Source organism: Pyrgilauda ruficollis, unplaced genomic scaffold, assembly GCF_017590135.1.
Source record: "Pyrgilauda ruficollis isolate IOZ18807 unplaced genomic scaffold, ASM1759013v1 scaffold109, whole genome shotgun sequence".
NCBI lineage: Eukaryota > Metazoa > Chordata > Aves > Passeriformes > Passeridae > Pyrgilauda > Pyrgilauda ruficollis.
The window spans coordinates 334,293-354,849 of record NW_024509099.1 but is presented as its reverse complement, the minus strand read 5'-3'; the positions used below and the strand labels follow the sequence as shown (position 1 = coordinate 354,849).

The 20,557-nt window shown below is 36.2% G+C and overlaps 1 protein-coding gene across 6 annotated transcripts in view; it reads left to right on the top strand.

Annotated features, from left to right (window-relative positions):
- SOCS6 (suppressor of cytokine signaling 6) overlaps positions 1-20,011 on the top strand; it is a 28,121-nt gene extending 8,110 nt beyond the window's left edge. For 5 of the 6 annotated variants that reach the window (XM_041472843.1, XM_041472879.1, XM_041472861.1 and 2 more), the window contains one exon: positions 13,997-20,011. In XM_041472843.1, coding sequence (XP_041328777.1) covers positions 14,122-15,726 — 1,605 coding nt within the window. In that variant the 5' untranslated portion in view covers positions 13,997-14,121 and the 3' untranslated portion in view covers positions 15,727-20,011. Of the gene's footprint in view, positions 1-7,297; positions 7,324-13,996 lie in introns of all 6 variants that reach the window. The other variant, XM_041472888.1, reaches the window with a different exon arrangement.
- The last annotated feature ends 546 nt before the right edge of the window (positions 20,012-20,557 follow it).

Genomic DNA, 20,557 nt, shown 5'->3' with positions numbered 1-20,557 from the left:
TAATAGGTGGATATTGGGCATATCTTCTATGTGAAGGACAAAATGTATCTGCAGTGAAATATGAAATTAAATACAAAGGTATGTAGGTAAAAATTTCCTTGTTATTTGCATTTATAGGTTGCACAGACTGCAAGCAGTACAGGCTGCATTTCCCAGTGATATAGAAATATAGGATATAACAGCTTGCTAGGTGGAGCCCTCATTCAGAATGTAAGATAACCACAGTAATTTTCCAGTTCTGTCCTTTCTGTATGAGGACTACTCTGAACAGCAGCTTTTTGGTTGCTCTGTAGTGTGAAAAGGTTTCTACTCCTTCTTCTAAAGCCATTCTGAAGAAGATTAACAGAGCTGAAAATGATCTAGATAGTGTGCTTTTTCTCATCCTGGTGGAGTAAGCAACTGATTTGGAGAGGGAAAACCTGCATCTGACTTTCTCTCCCAATTCATCCTGCATCTGAAACTGTTGCTGCACATAGGATATATTAAGTGAGACTCTCCTTTTGTGGTGTCTAGGACCTCTGCCCAAGTAAATTAGACTATGTAGTTTGATTTCCATTTGTGCAAGCTCCGTATGTGATCCAAAAGGATTCTTTGATCATGCTTCCACTTCTCATGATGTCCATAAAAAGAAGTGGTTTCCAGTGAATTTTATATGGCATGATTCTGGGTGATGATAGACAGTATTAAACATGTAGATAAAGGTGTCAACGACAGGGCAGCCACCGATACTGTTCTTTTAACACTAAGTACTTCTGCTTTTACAAAAAATAAGACTAAAGGCTACTGAGGAGCTTTTATTTAAAAGAAAAAAAAAATCTCTGAAATTCTGATGCTTCCTCAATTAAGCTGCTCCCTGTATGTGAAGGATTTTCAAGAACAACAAAGGTCCGCATGTCTGTGAAAGTTTTAAGGAACCTGATTGTTGTAGTATGCCCAAAGTACTTGCAACTCCTGTAGATTTTTAGAGGGACTGCTTATGCCTAGATACTGAAAAAAAAATAATCCTAACTTGGACAAAAGCCAGATTTCTTTATTTTAAGTAAGAGTAGTTGCAGTTCTGACCTTTGTAGTTTGTCAAAATGTACTTTGCTTTCAATTGTATTTTTGGAAAGCAGGCCATCAACCTCAGATCTGTTGTTACAAGCAGAATGGAGTGGGGGTTGTGAGAATGCTTTGTGCCATGCTAGTGACACCAGTTTAGCCAACTCAGAGCTTGTATCATGCAAAACTTAAACTCTGGGCCTTGGCCTGTTTTTTAGTCTGAATTAGCTTTCTTTGTGGTTTGTACTTCAATCATTTTAATTAATGGTTTAGAACTAACCTTGAAAGGTGTTTGGGTTTTGCTGCACTTTTTTTTTTTTTTTTTTTTTTTAAGAGAAGAAGGGGCTTTGTTTTATTTTTTTGTTACTGTTCTCCGTAACTTTGGTGGTTTGCTTTTATTTCTTTCTGCATCTTTTTAACATCTTTAGCTACATACCACTGATGGATCCTTTGCTCCTCATCCTGCTACCTGATACATCTTCTTACTGTAACGTGGGCATTTGCTTACTGCTTTGATAAATAAAACAACTGGGCTGAAAGAACTTTGTAAAATATCTGCTGAATTGTGACATTTTAAAGGAAGTCGGGAAGTTGGATCATGACTAGAGGACAGTGATAGAAGGTTTACTGATTCCTCCATTGTCAGCAAACCTCTGAAAGGGACCAGAAGTTTAAGTGATCTCTTGCAGCAATTTGCTGTTGCAATCAACTCCTGGCGCTGCTGTTGTTTAGTTCCGCTGCCATCTTAGAGAAGTGTGGGAGATTTCAGATTTAGGTAGGGTAGGTGTTTTCTCAAAACCCCAGCAGCTCTCACTCGTTTTCACCATAACTCCACATTACGTGAATCCAAATTTAGGTTTCAGAATTAAACTACCTTAGTTTTGCCTGGTGGTGCATACTATTCAGCTTATGAATCCATCTTAAAAAAGTGGAAATTAATCTCTCTATGTTCTGACTCTCATGAAGTGTTGAATAGAGCGTTGAGTGCCTGTGCACTAACATTTAAATGTTGGACATGAAGACAGCAAAAATGTCCTCAATGAAGTCAATAATTCTGTCTGGAATTTTGAGTTTAATTGGTGTCCTGTAAGTAATTGGTAGGACTATACATTTTGAAGGATGTTGAAGAGCATGTAAACATTGTAAATAATGTAAAATAATGTAAATAATGTAAAATAATGTAAACATTTTTGTCCCACATGTGAAAAAAGAAGAGAATTGTTTAGGAAACCCTTCTAGCTTTTCTCAACTTCTGAGTTCTTAGACTTGGAACCTTAATGAAATTGTCTACTATGTTTCCTCTATAAATGGTTCAGATAAAGGATATAAAATTACTTTTCTCACTATGCTGTTCGAGAGGTAAAGCACAAAGGATTTTACTTGCTGAGAGAAGTTGACTGTGATTATTTCAGTGATAATGTTTTAAATTTTCAAGAAAGTAAAATTGTCATTGGAACTTAGAGATAATTTTTAAAGGTTTAATATTTTGCGCTACTGATTTCTTAATGCAGTGATATAAAAAGTATCTCCTAAGCCTTCTGCTTTTTAACAGTTGACCAGAATTGAAAAACAGGTCACAGTAACAAAATACTTTTACTTCTAGTGAACGTGGGTGGTATCTTTAAGGTCAGAGGTAAACATTTTTATCTTACAATGAAGCAGTTTTTGTGAACATCATCTCTCTGAGGAATGGAGATGTTTCATGTCACTTTTCTCCTTGGTTTTCAAAATACTTTTGAGTTCCAGATAAAGCTTTTCCTGTGTTTAGAAATGCCCTTGGATTTTTGTATATGTAAGAATATATGAATTTTTGCCATGGCTGCTCTCTTAGTTGGGACACTGCCTTTCTACTTATTTGATAAAACTTGGTTGGGCAGCCCTTGAGGGACTTCAGGGCATATACAGAAACCTTGCATGGTTGAGTTTTCTTTCTATGGGAAGTAATGCTAAAACAAACAATAGTCTCTGAATGTGAGTTTAACTCTTGAGCTTTTTTTTTTCTTGAACTTTTGAGAAGTGACTAGGGAACTTGGCTTCTGGAATAGAAGCCTCTTACTTTATGTGAGACAGTCTATTGCAGTATTTTATGTATTTGTTGTTGTTGCAGGGATTAGAATGAACTTGGTTGACTAAATATACTTATTGCTGAAATGTAGGCAATGCCTTTTCATCCCAGGTCTTTCATAGTTCACTGGATATCTATTTCTCTTTTCAATGAATTTTACTGAAAGGATGCATACACTTTCAAATTATGTGTATGTTATGTATGTATTTTAGTAAGACAATTGGTTATTGCTTTGGAAAATGTTGCTGCCTTTAGCTAAAAGCATTTTTATATGGTCTGGAGGGGAATAGTGGGACCTTTGTGACATCTGTGTAGCAAATACATTGTATTTCTCTGATAATTTAGTGAAGAAAGTCCCAAAACAGAGGTCAGACCTTTCTTCTCTGTGATTCTGGGGATTGTGCTTATTAGCTGCTTACTCCTCAGCATGCTTGGAGATTTCTCTGCATGTGTGAACTCTGTTCAGATGTTGTGGAAGATCTTTCCACTTTTATTTCTCTTTAATCAAGGCACTGTGTTCTTTCCCATCAGACCATAAATGTGTTCATTTAATCCTTCCATTTATGTAGAGGGTTAACTGTCTCATAAAGAATTGCTGCATCTTAGCTTGAATTGAGAGGACCGTGTTATCTTCCAAGGAAAGAATGCTTTTATTCTTATTGAAAATGCCCTGAATGAAGCAGGTGGGGGTGATAACAGTAAAAACATTGGAGATTCTACCTGGTCATACAAGTTCAAAGGGTCATTCAGTCTCAATGAAAAACTGTACTAAGGAGGTTAATTTGGAGTCAGCCTCAGTCATGAGATCCAAGGCAGGATGGTACAAGATGGTGTAAGGCTGCTGTGTATTGCTGTTTGTTCGGGCCTTCTAGAAGAGCTGAAAAATCGGAAAATGAGTCTTCCTGCAATTACACATTCTCCAATTGCAGAACATGACTGTGCTGCATATGGCAGAAGAACAAAATCCTCTTTTTCTGTGTAGTGAATTATAAAGCCAGTCACTATCTTGAAAACTTTTTTCAGGTGCCTTTGTTTCAGCTCGTGTATTTGGTAGACAGACCACTATAAAATATATTTATCTTTTAGAGTTTAACAACATTTCTTTTATTCCTGCTGGAATACATTAGATAACTAAATTTGAATTATTGCTTGAAGAATTTAATTACTATGTTTTTGGCATACTTTTTAAAAGGCTGGTGGTTTTTTTCCATCTGGATATTTAGAAAGAATTCTTATTACCTGGAGCTAATTTATGCAGGTTTTTTTTTTTTTTATATCTTTTATGCCAGGTGGTTCTTATTTGTAAGAATAAAGGCCAATTACATATGGTCCTGGATGTCCATCATATAAGCAAGCATAAATGACAAATGTAAGTGGAAAGATGAGCAGTTTGCCACTTACTGGTGAAGATACTTGTTTTGCAAACATGGGCTATGAAGCCACCTGTTGGCTAGATAGTGTGGCAAGTGAGGTGTTTAAAAGTTAGGTTTAACTTTGTTGTGGATTTGTTGTGTTTTGGGACTTGTTTGTTTTTGGTTTGCTTTTCCCCTTGTGAATGTGACTTCATAGCTTTCCTGATATGTTGTTTTCTCTTTTTTGCTCTTGAAGAAGAGAGTATCCCATATTGCACCTTAAAGAAAGCAAAATTATCAGTCATGCTTGCTTGGTGCTATAGTAATTTAAAACTACTTCCTCTGTCTTTATTTTCATGTCAGGTGACTGGGACAGGCAGAAGCAAAAAAAGATGACTATAACAAATTAACCACTCGTAATTTAGGGGGCAACATTTAAAAATCTGTATTATAGTGACATATGTAGTGATGCTGTATAAACCCTTTTAATTTTCAACAGAAACGTGAATCGCAGAATATTTTGAGTTGGAAGGGACTCGAGGTGGGGTGAGGCTTCCCCCAGTGCAGAGCAGAGCAGGACAATCCCTTCCCTTGCCCGGTTGGTGATGCTGTGCCTGATGCCCCCCAGGACAGGCTTGGCCGTCCTGGCTGCCAGGGCACTGCTGACTCATGTTCAACTTGCCATTGACCAGAACCCTGTGGTCCCTTTCTGAGGCACTGCTTTCCAGCATCTCATTCCCCAGTCTGTCTGTACATCCGGGATTGCCCTATCCCAGGTGCAGAATTGGGCACTTGCCCTTGTGAAACTTGTATGGTTGGCGATTGCCCAGCCCTCTAACTTGTCAAGGTCTCTCTGCAGGACCTCCCAATGTTGTTTCATCTGCAAATTTGCTCAGTATCTCTTGAGTTCTGTGTCCAAGTCATTTATAAAGATGTTGAAAGAAGCACAGGGCTGAGGATGGAGCCCTGCAGAGCCCCACTAGTGAGAGGTCGCCAGTCTGATGTCACCCTATTCACTATAACCCTTTGTGCCCGACCCGTGAGCCAGTTGCTCACCAGTCCCATGCTGTGTTTATGCAGCTGTGTGCTGGACGTTTTGTCCAGAAGGATCCTGTGACAGACAGTACCAAAAAGTACTGAAATCCAAAAAGATAACATCAATTTTCTTCCTTTGATCACCTAAGTGGGTTACCTTGTCATAAAAGGAAGTCAGGTTTAACAAGCAGGGCTTTCCTCTCATGACAGTGTTCTGGCTGTGACCAGTGACTGAGTTGTCCTCCAGATGTTTTTCAATACCTCCTAGAATGATCATCTCTGTAATGGTACCATATGGTATGAGGCTTGTCTTTCTATTACTTTTCTTGTATTTTCCTCTTTCTCCTTACAATGTCTTCCCTTTTTTTTATTTTTTCTAGTGATTTTTTTTTTTCCCTGGAAGTAGGAAACAAACAGGTAATGTAGCATTAGAGGCGTTAACTGAGAGGTATATTTCTGTATTGCCTATTTGGTATGTGCTCCTCGTACTGTGGGTTTCTTTGGTGACAGATGTTTGGCCTGGGAAGTTGAATGTCTGTTCTGATAGCACAGTAGGAAAAGATCGTTCATGGTACCTGTTTAATGTCTCCTTGTCAAAATATTTTTTTTGCAGCAGGCCTTTTTCAGCTGTCTTGGTTTGTGTTTTGAAAGCTGTACACAGTAACAGTGTTTCTGTGCTTGCTGTAGAAACACCAGCCTGAACTTTGAAAATGAAACCAAAATTAATATAAGTCAATGTGAAGTGGTACTATTTAGCTGTTTCATGTCTGCTGAGTGTTTTCTTTCCTTTTTTGGGAAGAGCTAGAAAAGTGTTTCTCACAATTTTGTCACTGACATGAAGAGTGGTCAGATTATTGCTGACCACAAAAAATCACTTTGAGAGAATTGTCTGCTTTATTATTTCTGTCTTTCTGGCATATGCTTTGAACGGATGGATAGCATTTCTAAAATTATGGTTGGAAATGCATAACTGAGGATTCAGAAACCAAACTGCATTAAGTTTTAGTACCTGCATTCGTACAGTTACGTATATTGTGTTCTTTTCAGCATACATTCCAGCATTTAGACATTTATGTATAGTTCTCAATGAAAATAAGTGCAGAAATGCAATTTTATTTTGTTTTTACTGTATTTTTCCTCTTCTTCCTTTCATTTTCCTGATATTAATTTCAAACACTTGTGCTGCGCTCAAATACATAGGCACAGAATCTGTTCCTTGCCATCTTAGAGCAAAAATGTTTCAAAATTGATTCCTTTTACAGAATGTGATGTTGGTCTGTATTGTAAAATGAAATGCTGTTTTTAGAGCATTATAGTTTTACAGCTTTTCAGACTCCTAACAAACTGTGTTATGGTTTAAGAGGATTGCATAAATATCTTGGATAAGCATAAATCCTCATTATCAAGCTCAGGCTACCCCATACCTTACAATGGAGGGAAAACATTTTGGTGTAATCTTCTGTAAGGATGGAATGAGGGATGGACCCTTAGTTGGAAAGGAATTCTCATGCATTATCTCCCAGTAAGTCTAACCTTTGCTTATGAAAGTACTTAATTTTACCTGACAGTCTGCTCCAAGGCTGGCTGCTGCATTCCTGTAAAATAGTAAGAAATGAAAGCAGAGCCTGACTGAGCATTATTCTCACTCTTCATCTGCTTCTGCATAGCTGTGTGAAAACTAAAAGCAAACGTTTATTTGCAGTCAATGGATGGGATTTTCTGCAGTGAAACACATTAACACATCAGATTTCTTTAGTGACTTTTCCCATTTGATTCATGAAAAATGTTCTTTTCTCTTTTTCAGCACCTTGGTGTACATAGAACTGCTGGGTAATTTTTTTTTTTTTTTTTTTTTTTTTTTTTTTTTTTTTTTTTTCTCCTTTTCCCCTTGCTGTTAATCATGGTCTTAGAGCCAAATTGTGGTTTCATTTTCCTGGTATTTTTTCCACATGCTTGAAACAATTTGTTAACAGTATGCTTTATTGTCATATGTTTGCTTAAAAGAAAGTGATGAAGGTGGTGCTTGTGTCTGTCTTTTAGTAAATGTCTGCAAAGTACAGTCTGCTTGTTTCCCTATTTAAGTGTTGATTCTCAGTTTGTGAGAGATCTAGGAGGAATGGCTCAAGTGGTTACTGGCTGTCATCCACCCAGCTTCCCTGGAGTTTCCTCCTCCAACAGCAGCTCTGGTATCACAATGTTTTGTGTGTTCTTGAGCCGACACCAATTGGTGCCGACTTCAGTTTAACACCCCCATGTTAGTGTGCCCATGGTAGCTCGGGAGCAGATACAGATCCCAGCCAGCCATCCTTGGGTAACAGAGATGTAACCTTGGCTGAGGACTGTTAATATTAGTAACTGGGTTTGGCTGTTGTAGTGATGAAATTATTATAGTTACAAGTCTGTATATACACATACAAACCATAACAGAGATGCCATTTAACGCCATTAAGTTACTCCCCAGAGGAAAATCACCAATCAGATAGAAATATTCCATTCTGCAACCAAATATGGGAAAAAACAGGACCTACTGCAAGCACTCATGGATAAAATAGTGTTCAAAGCAAGCAAATGAATAAAAAAAATCAAATCAAGGAAATCTGAATGTTAAAGGACATTCTTTTTCAACAGCAGGCCAGGGAAAAGAAGTCAAGGTATTTGGACTTTTCCAGTGGCTGTGTTCCTGGTTTTACATACTTTTAATTCCCATAATCAGAAGTGACAAAGTAAAATTTCATTGTGTCAAGTTTTCATTATTAATTTACTCCACTTTTCTATGTATTACCAAAGGTGTACCTTGGTTATTCTCTGCTAAAGGTTGGTAGTGATTAGGGTTACACTATCCTCTGTTGGAACAGTAGTGCCCATGGACTGTTTTATGTTTAAGTTCTGTAAAAGGAGGAAAAAAAATAGGAGAGATGATGTGACTAAATGATGTGACTTACTCTTGGTTGGTTGGTTTTAAATTGTAATCTGTATAAAACCTGTTCAATTATATTGCCCTGTAGAGAGGTTGATGGTACTTTCCTCAACTGCTCCAGTCATAGAGGGTATAAATTTAAATTTGTAGTGAATAACTCATGGTTCAGGTGTTTGATTAGTTAGCTTAAAAATAGGAGGCTTTAAGTACTCTTGAATTGTTATAAGTGTAATGCACTGTCAGATGAGCTTCTCATCTGTTTTTTCCTTGTTCCAATTTTATGTGAAGTTGTACATCTGAGCTCACTGGAAAAGCAGTGTGTGAGTCAGAAGGGCTTTTATGAAATTTGTGATCATATTAGGGGAGTGTTTATCCATTAGCAAGGAAGCCACTACTAAAACCATTTACCTTTTTTTGTTGTTTTTAAGGTATAAGAGTATGCAATGGAATTTAGATTGCTTAATTTAAAGATTCTTCTTACTGAAAAGGAGTATAATGTAGGAATTTGCTTGAAGATCAGCAAAGGGAAAAAACTCACCATCTTCAGCGTGCTTATGGCACGTGTAGAGAAAAAGCAAAAAGTTGCCTTGTAGTGTGTATGTTCTTTTAGAAACTGATGGTCTTTGAAGTAGATACTGAATCTCTCTTTACTTATTGAGTATTTTGTGCATAGTTTTTCTACTCATATAGCCTGAAACTCTAAGTGCATAGCAGGAAATACCTCGAGTCAATATTTTGTATACTGGCTTGAAGAAAAACTTCCAGTTATACAGACTTCAGTACTGAAGTAAAATTGATGGGAATGCATATGGAGACCAACTTCTTAATAATGCATATTAATAGATTTAGTAACTTTGGAGAAAATATAGACATTTAGAAATTTCCAAAATACAGCACTTGAAATCTGCATTACCTTAAGATTCTGTGTTTGACATGCTCTTCCAAAGAACACATGAATATATTTCAGTGACAATTTGGGGAAAGCTGGGGAATATATTCTTATACTTCTGCAGATTAGAATAGGATTCATTATCTGACTGTAATGAGAACCTAGTTGTTTTCATGCCCAGGAATGCAGAAACTTTTGAGGTATTTTTAGTTGTTTTCCTAATATAAATAATTATGTTAAAATAAGATAAATTGAAATTGTAAATGATGGAAGTCTTATGATGAACCAGTATAAGAATAAAGATTATGTATTTCTGAGTGAAAGACAGACTTTTCAGGAATGATGCAGGATGATGTGGGCTAAAAACAAATCAAGTTCAATGCTCAACTGTTTCACTTTAAGGAAATAAATAAGCAGATTAACATTTATTTTAGAAAGCTTTTCTGAAATAGCATTGACTAATAATTTGAAGTCATTTTTGTGATAAATTTTTTTATTAAACTTTTTAAGGACAATTCTTTGTTCAAACATGAGTTGTATTTTGCTGTGTGTTTCCAGTATGATGTTTTCTGTCCTAACTCCTTAAAGTTATTCCTAGTTTATTTCTATTGTAGTGCATTTTGGTAGCATTGTTTATAGTATTTGTCTTGGGAAATGAGTATGTCTAACATAAAAGTGTGAAAAAGATCAGAAATTAATAAAGACAGTACAATCAAACTTTTTTTGTTGGTGTACTTTTGCAAACACTGCGTAGAGTTAGCTATGTGATTCCAATGTACTGAAACTGTTTTGTACCATCAAACTGAAACTACTCTGAAGTGTTGGAATATTCAAACCGGATTTGCAGAAATTAATATATAGTTAAAACTTCCATAATTTTTCATACATCAGTGTTAGCCATCATAATAATTAATGTACCATTGCATTGCCTGCTTTTCATGTTTCCAAGAAGCAGTCTGTAAAGTGAACTTTTAGCCCTAATTATCTTCACTAGTAATTTCACATTTGTATGTGATTGATAAATGTTGCTCTTCCTCCAAGTGAGGTGTGCAAATTTGGTTTTCATTATTTTTATGTGCAAAAGAGGATGTGGTGTTTACTGTGTAGTAAGCTGGTAGTTTTCATCCAGAGATCTGGCTTGTATTTTGTTAACCTGCATAATAGTAAAAATTCTGAGATGCAGAATTCGTGATGAAAGTTTATAAGTTTGAATTTCATTCATTCACATTATTCTGTGCATTAAGATCTCATTCTCTTTCTGGATTTGATTAATCTCATTTTCAATCTATGTGTTCCAGGTGTTTCTGCACATATAGTCACCAGGCTTTGGGAATACATTGGTAGAGTTCAAGTCTGTTTATAGTTGCAAATAACTGCCAGAAGAATTTCTAGAGTTGTCTCTTGTTTGGCTGTCTAATTCACTGTTCAGCAGATGGCACTGGAAGAGCACATCGGTGGGAGACTTCAGTCATGCCGTAATTCATGCAAAGGACTAGTGAAGCTGTTGCTGTGCTGAGGGTTGTGAAGAAGTTACATAATTCATTTTAATGTATTCCAGGAAGGGGTGCATGTCTGGCCTCTTCTGCTCCAGCTCTATTAAATGAAGACCGCAACGAATTCTATACTTGCGAGCATACGAGTGTATCATATATTGAGGGCTGTTTATACAGTGTTTATAAACACATTGATATGCAATGCAGAATTAGCTGGTGTTCTTTAAGTACATGCAAAGAAAGAGGAGTATCGGGATCAATTAGGGTATTTGACTTCAGGGTGTTTTTTTTTTTCCTGTCCTGCATAAAATATGTGTAGGAGGTATCATAGAGTGAGTCTCATATGGACAACTTGTTTAGAGACTTGCTCTCGTGACATGAGCTTGTTCAGTTTACTTTGAAGAGCTTTGACCTGGACTGTCACTAGATTTTTATCATCTTCTCATGCATGAATGAACTGGGCTTCTGGATAGATGCATGTTGTTTATGGGCTTTACAGTTGATTATCAAACCTTTCTTATACCTTGACATGAGTTTTTACAAGAATACAACCAATAAACCAACCATTTTATAGAATCCAGAATATACTGTGTTGGAAGGGACCCATTCAGAGTAATCGAGTCCAGCTTCTGGCTCTGTGCAGAACAGCCCAGAGAATCACATCATGTGCTTAAGAGCGTTGTCTAGACACTTCTTGAACTCTGTCAGGCTTTGTGCTCTGACCGTTTCCCTGGAGAGCCTGTTCCAGTACCCAGCCACGCTCAGTGTGAAAAACCTTTTCCTAGTGTCCAACCTAAATATCCCCTGATTCAGCTTCCGGCTGTTTCCTGGAGTCCTGGTACTGGTCATAAGAGTGATGAGATTGGTATCTGCAGGCAGTACAATCCACAAGGAGGGGGGAACATCTCTGGAAAAGTGGAAATAATATCAGGTTGTGGATGTCAGAAGCAGTTGGAGAACACTGTGGATTTCACAGGTGGAGCTAATGTGATAGTTCCCAGGTTTCTGGTACTATATGCACAAAAGCAGAGTTAATTTTTTCAAATGAATCAATGCTCTGACTTTGTTAGTTTAGGAGAAGCAATGCAATCCTGAAGTTGCAATTTTAACTCATTTTGTAGGTTTGGTTACATATGGCAAAAAGAGTTCTGCAAATTGGAAAGGTGGCAAAATCCAAATGGTTTAGGATTAGAAAGTCAATGACATTTTGAGCCTCCTTTTAATTGACATGTAAGTCTCCCTTTATCTGCACTTGTAGGAAAGTAAACATAGTGTCTTAATCTTTGAAAATTCATACCCATAACTCAGGATTGTGTTCACATTGTGTAACTGGAGGATGGTGTTTTAGGATTTCATGACTCCTGATACAACAGGTATCCTGTTAAAAGTGGAAAATAACTAGTGAACATATCATAAAATACTGGTTCTGGTTTTTTAAGTCTTAATACTCATTTATAGCAAGTAATTGATTCTTAGGCTTTTGTTTAGAAAGTGTTTTGGTCATGTTTGTTCTTTGCTGGTAGAAAGTAAATCAGTTTAGAGACTGGAGTAACCTTTTATTTCCTCCCCATTGAAAGAAAGAAAAGTATAATTTAGTTTAATAAATTAAGAAAATGAAATGGAAAGACCTGAATGTGTTCTAAAGATGAACTTGGGAAATATCAGAGGTTATGACAAGGACACAGAACCAGTCTTTGAAATAGGTTGATGCAGATAGGACTGGGGTACAATCCACGTAAATCAGTCTTTACTACTTCTGCTTTTTATGGAGCAGTGTCCACCCCTCTAGCAGCAGAGTTTTACTTAAAGTTTTTCAAGGTGTTTTGAAGTTCAGAATCCGTACATGTTTCACATTACCTTTTAGTTTGCTTTGGATGTGATCCTTTACCTTTTGTATACTTGAGGACCAGAGAAGTTGGGCTGGGCAACAACAATAGGCAGTAGACTGCTTTTTGGTTATAGTAATCATTGTCCTTCCAGGCTTTTATGCAGTTTTTGAATGTTTATTTAAGAAAACAGTATTGTTTAGTTGATAAAACTTATTTCAGTCTGTTGCACTGTTTTTCTCGGTTTGCTTATATTGTGATACTCCGGGAGAAAAGTGGGAAGTGCGTATATAAGGGCTGTTTTACTTTCTCCTCAGTCCACCAAGGTTGGAAGATTTCTTGAAAGATTCTTAGACTCCTTCAGCTTGCCATGCTTAGCCTGGAGCCAGGCTTGCTGCTGCAGGTTGTGCTGCTAACATCACACATATTTGGAGGTACATGGAATAACAGTTACTACTAATTGTAGTACCTACTTCTGTGCGAGTAGCAACTTCCCTCTCTTCTCTTTCTTATGCATTGTCCTTCTCTTTGCAGAGCTCTTTACTTTGGAAGGTCTAGCTAAAATTAAAACAAAACAAACCATGCCCCTCCAAAGCCCCCCCCAAAACACAGTCAACCCTCAATTGAGGAAAATACCAATACAAAAGATCAATTTTATGGGTACCTGATTCTGGCATCTTGCAGCTGTGTCCACTAGATCTTGGCAGAAATACTGGAGGAAGAAAAGTTCTAATAATTTTAGGCAATAAGAGGCTGTGACTTTGTTTTCTGTGGCTAAAACAGATTGGAAATCCTTTCTTTCACGGAAGTTCAGGAGGGGACTTGCTGTAAATATATGTTACTTTGCTGTTAAGGAAAATCTGTATTTTCACTACAGTTAGTTTTGCTCTAAATATGTAACCTTCTAAATATTACTCAGCTTTCTTGTGTAGAGAAAGTATAACCTTATAAGACACTGTTTTTAGAACCAATCTCAGTTTAACCTGGATGTAGGATTTCTGTTGATTAGAATGTTTTCTGTAGTTTTATCTTCTGTAGTTACTTGTGGGGGGATTTTTTAGGAGCTTTTGGAAAGAGAAGAGTATTCATGTGTTTGAAAATTATGTATAAATGCATTAAATATATGTGCCTGTGAGTGTAATATAAGGTGTGTGGATGTTTCAAAAATTATCATGCTGAAAGCATAATGAAGTTGTGGAAATGTAGGAGTTTCATTTTTTGAGCCTAATTGTTTCAAAGTCAGCAACCTATTTTTACTTTTATATGTTGCCCATTGTTAAAGTACTGCAATTTCTGTTCTGCTTGGAGAAGGGGAACCCTTATAGATAATTTTTGAAATTTTTATTTTGTGAATGTAATTATTTTTTTTTCTTTCTAGGAAATGGCTCTTGAAGTTAAATGAGGCTGGATAAAACACGTAAATGAAGCAGAAGCTGCTCTTCGTGTGTTAGGGCTATATCACCGCAAGCACTGCTGATCAGCCAGATTTGGTAACTTGTCATAATGAAGAAAATTAGTCTCAAAACAATTCGCAAGTCCTTTAACTTAAATAAAAGTAAAGATGAAAGTGACTTTGTAGTGGTTCAGCAGCCATCATTAAGTGAATTCGGAAAAGATGACTCCTTGTTTGGCAGCTGCTATGGTAAAGATTTGGCTAGCTGTGAAGTCAATAGTGAAGATGAAAAAGGAGGCAAAAATAGATCAAAAAGTGAAAGTTTAATGGGTACGTTAAAAAGGAGGCTTTCAGCAAAACAAAAACAGAAAGGCAAAGGCAGCACACCATCTGTAAGCTCTGCAGATGATGACACATTTTCTTCCTCATCTGCTCCAATAACCTTCAAAGATGTGCGAGCTCAAAGACCTCTGAGATCCACTTCCCTCCGTAATCACCATTACAGCCCAACTCCATGGCCACTTCGACCTACAAATTCAGAAGAGACTTGCATCAAAATGGAAGTGAAAGTCAAGGCGTTGGTCCATTCCTCTAATCCAAGCCCAGCGCTGAATGGTGTTCGAAAGGACTTCCATGACTTGCAGTCAGAAAATGTGTTCCAGGAACAAACCAATGCATTAAAAAGTACGGAATCTCAGAACGGGGACTTGCATCTTCATATTGATGAACATGTGCCTGTAGTTATTGGATTAATGCCTCAGGACTACATTCAGTATACTGTGCCTTTAGATGAGGGAATGTATCCTTTGGAAGGATCACGTAGTTACTGTCTGGATAGTTCCTCACCCATGGAAGTTTCGACTGTTTCTTCTCAAGTGGGGGGAAATGCTTTCCATGAAGATGAGAGCCAAGTGGATCAGGACATAGTCGTTGCACCGGATATCTTTGTGGACCAGACGGTGAATGGTTTGTTGATTGGTACCACAGGAGTCATGTTGCAAAGCCCAAGAGTTAATCATAGTGATGTCCCTCCACTCTCACCTTTGCTACCTCCAATGCAGAATAATCAAATCCAAAGGAACTTCAATGGATTAAATGGCACAGATGCCCATGTGGCTGAAAGTATGCGCTGCCATTTGAATTTTGATCCTAACACTGCCCCAGGAGTTGGAAGAGTTTATGACTCTGTACAGAACAGCGGTCCTATGGTTGTGACAAGCCTCACAGAAGAACTGAAAAAACTTGCAAAACAAGGATGGTACTGGGGCCCCATTACACGCTGGGAGGCAGAGGGAAAATTAGCTAATGTGCCTGATGGCTCGTTTCTTGTTCGAGATAGTTCTGATGATCGTTATCTTTTAAGTTTGAGTTTTCGTTCCCATGGAAAAACTCTTCACACTAGAATTGAACACTCAAATGGTAGGTTTAGTTTTTATGAACAGCCAGATGTGGAGGGACATACATCTATAGTTGACTTAATTGAACATTCAATCAGGGACTCTGAAAATGGAGCTTTCTGCTATTCCAGATCCCGGCTACCAGGATCTGCAACTTACCCAGTGAGACTGACAAATCCAGTGTCCCGGTTTATGCAGGTGCGCTCTTTACAGTACCTGTGTCGTTTTGTAATACGTCAGTACACCAGAATAGACCTGATTCAAAAACTGCCTTTGCCAAACAAAATGAAGGATTATTTACAGGAAAAGCACTACTGAAAGCTTACGGGAATCTTGCATCTTGCACTTTGGGAACAACAACAACAAAAAGAGATTGAATTACAGTTTACAGACTTTCATTATTATCAAAATCTTTTGCTGCCATAAAAATATTTCATTTTTGTCTGTAAAAGAAAAGTAATGCATTTGGATTTATGTTTTTTTTTGGGGGGGCAGGGTTTGTGTATTTTGGGAGGCTTTTTTTTCTTGTTTTGTTTTGTTGGAAAGAATGATCTCAAGTTTATTTTTAGAAGTGTGAAATAGCTATCTTTCATCAATGTGCAGATTAATCACAATGTGAATGATCAAATTCTCCTTAATTTCCCCCAAGTCCTTTGCTGCTATCCACTGTGATTTTTATGCATTGAAAGCACATTTCATGTGTATTCAACAATAAGTAAAAGTTAAATGAAACTTGTTGAATGGATTTTTTTTTTCCTTTAAAACAACCTCTGGAAAAAAATGATCATGGATAAATAACATATTGGTATTCTAAATTACTGATTTTACATCTAAGTTAAAAACTGTTTCCTAGTGTTGTAATTAGACATTTCTGTAGAGATATGCCCCAATGTATAGACAGAGCTGTGTGATAAGAACATGGTTATGCAGCATATCTCTGGGAAAAAAAAAGCCTTCCTCCTAAGCCTTGTACTGTCTGTACACTCTTGTGTTTGAGAAGGTTGGTTCAGCCTTCTTCTCGTCTCAGTGTTTTGTCCTCAAAAAATGGCCTTTAAAAAACAGTTTATGAAAGTCAATGTACAGTACCTAGAAGAAAATTGTGGTATTGGGGTCTTGTAAAATATTACTTCTTGAAATCATGCCATCAGTTAATAAATTAACATCTACCAGGTCCACTCTTTCTTTCCTTTTCCCTCCTGCCTACTCTTGCAGAGTAAGGGAAGGAAGTTTCCTGGATTTGTGGGAAGACTCTAAGAATTGTTATCATGGGAACATAAATTTGTAAGCCATTTTGGGGATGGGGTAAAACTTCTAATAGGATTATTTCTACCATATTTATGTTCAAGTTACTTGAAATTTTATCATTTCCATTTTTCTACATTTTTCTTTCACTTCAGAAAGTACAGGAATACACTAATATCCTTTGGATCATTTTCCCCTTTTTTCTATATCCTTTGAGGAGGAAGGAACAGGACTGATAACATTTTATACGGAAGATGTTTAAATGCATCTCTAAAGTGCTATTCTCCTAGCCTTTCAAATTATTGGGAAGAGATGTTTGGATATACAGTGACCGCAGAATATGTTTCAGTTTGCTGTCATGAAATATGTTTTGACATATGAAATATTGAATCAATTAGGTAAGTGTTTATGATATCTGTCAAAGATTCTGGCATTTGGAAAGCTTACAGTTATTCTAACCTTCTGTAGGGAAAAAAAGACTTTCAGTGGGGAGTACAGGTTCTACACTGTAATATTTTCATCATGCAAGGTTAATCCATGGCATTTTCCTGTTTTATTTTAGTTTGGTTTTCTTTTCTCCCATGTTTTTATCACTTTTATGAGTTACTTGTTAAAGGGGTCATAGCTGGTTTGGGAAGGAGGCCTGCCTCTGCATTGCTGATAGGCCTTGCTTTGCATGCCTCTGCCACACAGTTTTGTGTTTTAAAATGTCATATTGCCCTTCTCTGGTAGAAGTGGCTAATGAGTGAAGATCACCTTAGGAAAAAAGTCCATCTTTGATACATCTTTCTTGTTTGGGTCATTTTCTTCTCCTTATTTAATCTAGCATTTCTGTCCCCTAAAATGAGTCTTTAGAAGTGAATACAGTATTGCTGCAAGGTGGTGCAGTAGCACTACATCTTGGGTTGCCTGAATTGATAGACAAAATTTATATTTTTTTAATTTATTTTTTGACCATAATGTTTAACTAAAAAATAAAAAAAGAAAATCAAAGGTAGATAAAGACTGCCTTTGCTTTTAAGGGAGGGAGAATAAGGATTTCCTCTTTAGTCTGATAAAGTTTTAAACTTAAAAAAGAAAATAATCTAGAGCAGTCTATACATGTGATTTGTTGGCTCTGCCATGGAGATATATGTATGAAAGGGAGGATTCTGTTTTCTTTTTTTTCCTCTACTGACTTCTCCCCCTCCCCAGTCATGTCCCATGCCCCCTCCCCTGAATCAGGATCACTAACTTTATTCAAAAAGGCACAATAACCTATTGTATGGTACAGTGTTCTGATTCTGTCTGTGGAGAGGAAAAAGAAAATCATTTTTTATGGATTTCAGATGCATACTTTTGGAAGAAAACCTTTGGCATTTTCTTCACTTTAAAAATTCTTTCCCCATACTATAGGGCCTATGCATTCTACAGAATCTTTGAAAGATTATAGTATATGAAATATTTTCATTGTCATTTAATACCACTATTGAATACATTAAACATATGTTTATACTATGCCACGTGCATTAATTTAGCAGTCATTGCGTTGAAACCTAAATATTTGAAGCTACGATATCCTGGTCTTATTGTGGAATTGAAAAACGTGCAAGAACACACATACTAAAATTCTTGCCCATGCCTTTATAAATTTCAGTTGTTCACTCATAAATGATGCTTTTTAAAATAAAAAAAAAACAAAACTGTTTTAAAACAGCTATCCAGTTTCTGAATTGCCTTCCTTGCTGTGTTGTTCATCTGTGAACTTAATTGGGTCAAGTTAACTTTGTCATTTCCCCTGCCATAAAGCTACCACAAAAGGAACACTTAAAAGTGTTTGAGGTCTAGGATGTAAGAACCATAGAGCACTTTGCTTCCGAATAAAAAATGGTGGTGATATTTCTACTAAGCTCCAAATACTTTAAATCAGTAGACACAGATACTTATTTTTACAGGTTTCTTTAATCAGAACCTCACAGTACTTTTTCATGCTGAGGCGTCTGGCCAACCAGGAGAATAAACTCAGAAAAAATACTTTGAAAATATTAAAGACACTTACAATTTCTTATTATAAAGATTAATATAAAAGAAACACAGTAGCATTTAGTTATGAGTCAATTTATAACACTCAGAATAACCACAAAATTTGTGTTGACTTCTGCTTCATGAGAATTAGAGGAACAAAGTGTCCTTGAGAAATAAAAGAAAGATGATGGAGGATATTTTGGGGACCTTTGGAAGTAAATACACTAGGAACAAAAGCTAACAGACTATGGTCCTTATAGAGTAGAAATATGGCTATTTATTCAGCACAAGAGTTTAAGGGTTCAAAAGGTATGCTTTTTATGCAATTGAATTGAGGAAAAAGGTTTTTGAAAATGAAACTTCAAAATAAAACTCCTTTCAGTGGCTGAAATGATTGACATTACTGATAACTTTGCTTTACCATTTAGAAGAGTAAAACAACACCTTGTATTTAGAAATAATAAATTTGCACAATTTCCTGGGGTTTTTTAAAATTTTGTTTTGTTTTGTAAGCCAGTGTTATAAACAACTGAAAGTGATGTATATTCTTTGATCTGTTTGAAGGATATAGCATTTATCCTGCTGTTGACATAGTGAATGCCATCTTTTTATCAAAATGTAATTATGTCAGAAGGATCAGAAATGCAATTATTAATTAAACTTTTTTGTTCTCAGATGAGCTGACTTTGTATTTTGTTAAAGCCAATTTCTTTCTGTGAATGTTGACTGCTGGCCTAAATAAAATCTGTGCAGTTTTTGTTTTGATGCATTTCATCTATGTGAATACTGGAATTATAAATTTAAAACAGCATACCAGCAATATATGGGCTATGATGAGAAGTATTTCTCTGTTACTGAACTTTCAAATTCTGAGCTAAGCTATAGATGAATTAATGATTGCCAATTTAATTTCCTTAAATCTTTCTATGACTGCAAAGGATAAAAATTACAGGCATTGTTTATAAATAAAAAATTACCTAGATAGTAGTTCATAATGTGAAAAATATGGCATTGTTGTATCTGGAAAATGGTCTAAATTCTACACAGATAATGAAAAATTCTAAAGGAATTTTTTATGAATACCTGTTGGGTTAAAGAATTTTTATAGTGATGGTGGAGTGCCATGAAATTAATACTTGCAATCCAGGTTGCTGTAGTTTACACTTTTCTCTGTTTCAGACCTGGTGTGCACTATTTGTACTAAGCACGCCACAGAGTGAATTATCCAAAGTCCATTGATTTTAATGTGTTTTGGTTTGTAAACAAAATTATAGTAATTTCTTGCACATTTTTGAAAAATAATTGTATAAGGATTTATGTATCTGCTTCTGGATACAGTGTGTAAATAAAAATTTCATTCACAAAAAGGTTTGTGGAGTCTTCTATACATTAAAGACGTTCTAAAACAGAAGAACATCCTGAGAGACACTGTAAAATTTGGGTATCCGACTTAAACATTTAAATTTTAATGGTTACTATTTTAACTGTTCTGTATTTTTTAACCCTTACTAGTTGACTTTCAATGTATTTCTGTATACCAATTATTGTAATTTCTAGTTTAAAAAAAAATTGCCAGGATATAACTAGAATATTATTTTTGAAAGGTATGCATAAATACTATATTAAGTTAACATTTTGATCATTTTTTCCATTTAAAATTTACAGAATTCATAACCAAAGTCTCCATTTCATCCAGATGTACCTCAAAGATAATATATTGCCTCTTGCCTTTCAAGCAACCACATATTTCTTATGTATCTCCAAAATAAAAATTTAGACATTGTATTGTTCATCATATATTCACTTGATGCTGGGAAGTTGCACAAATAAAACAGAAGATCGAAGATAAATAGTGTGTTACAGAAGATATGAACAATTGTTCACATTTTTTCATGTAGTTCGG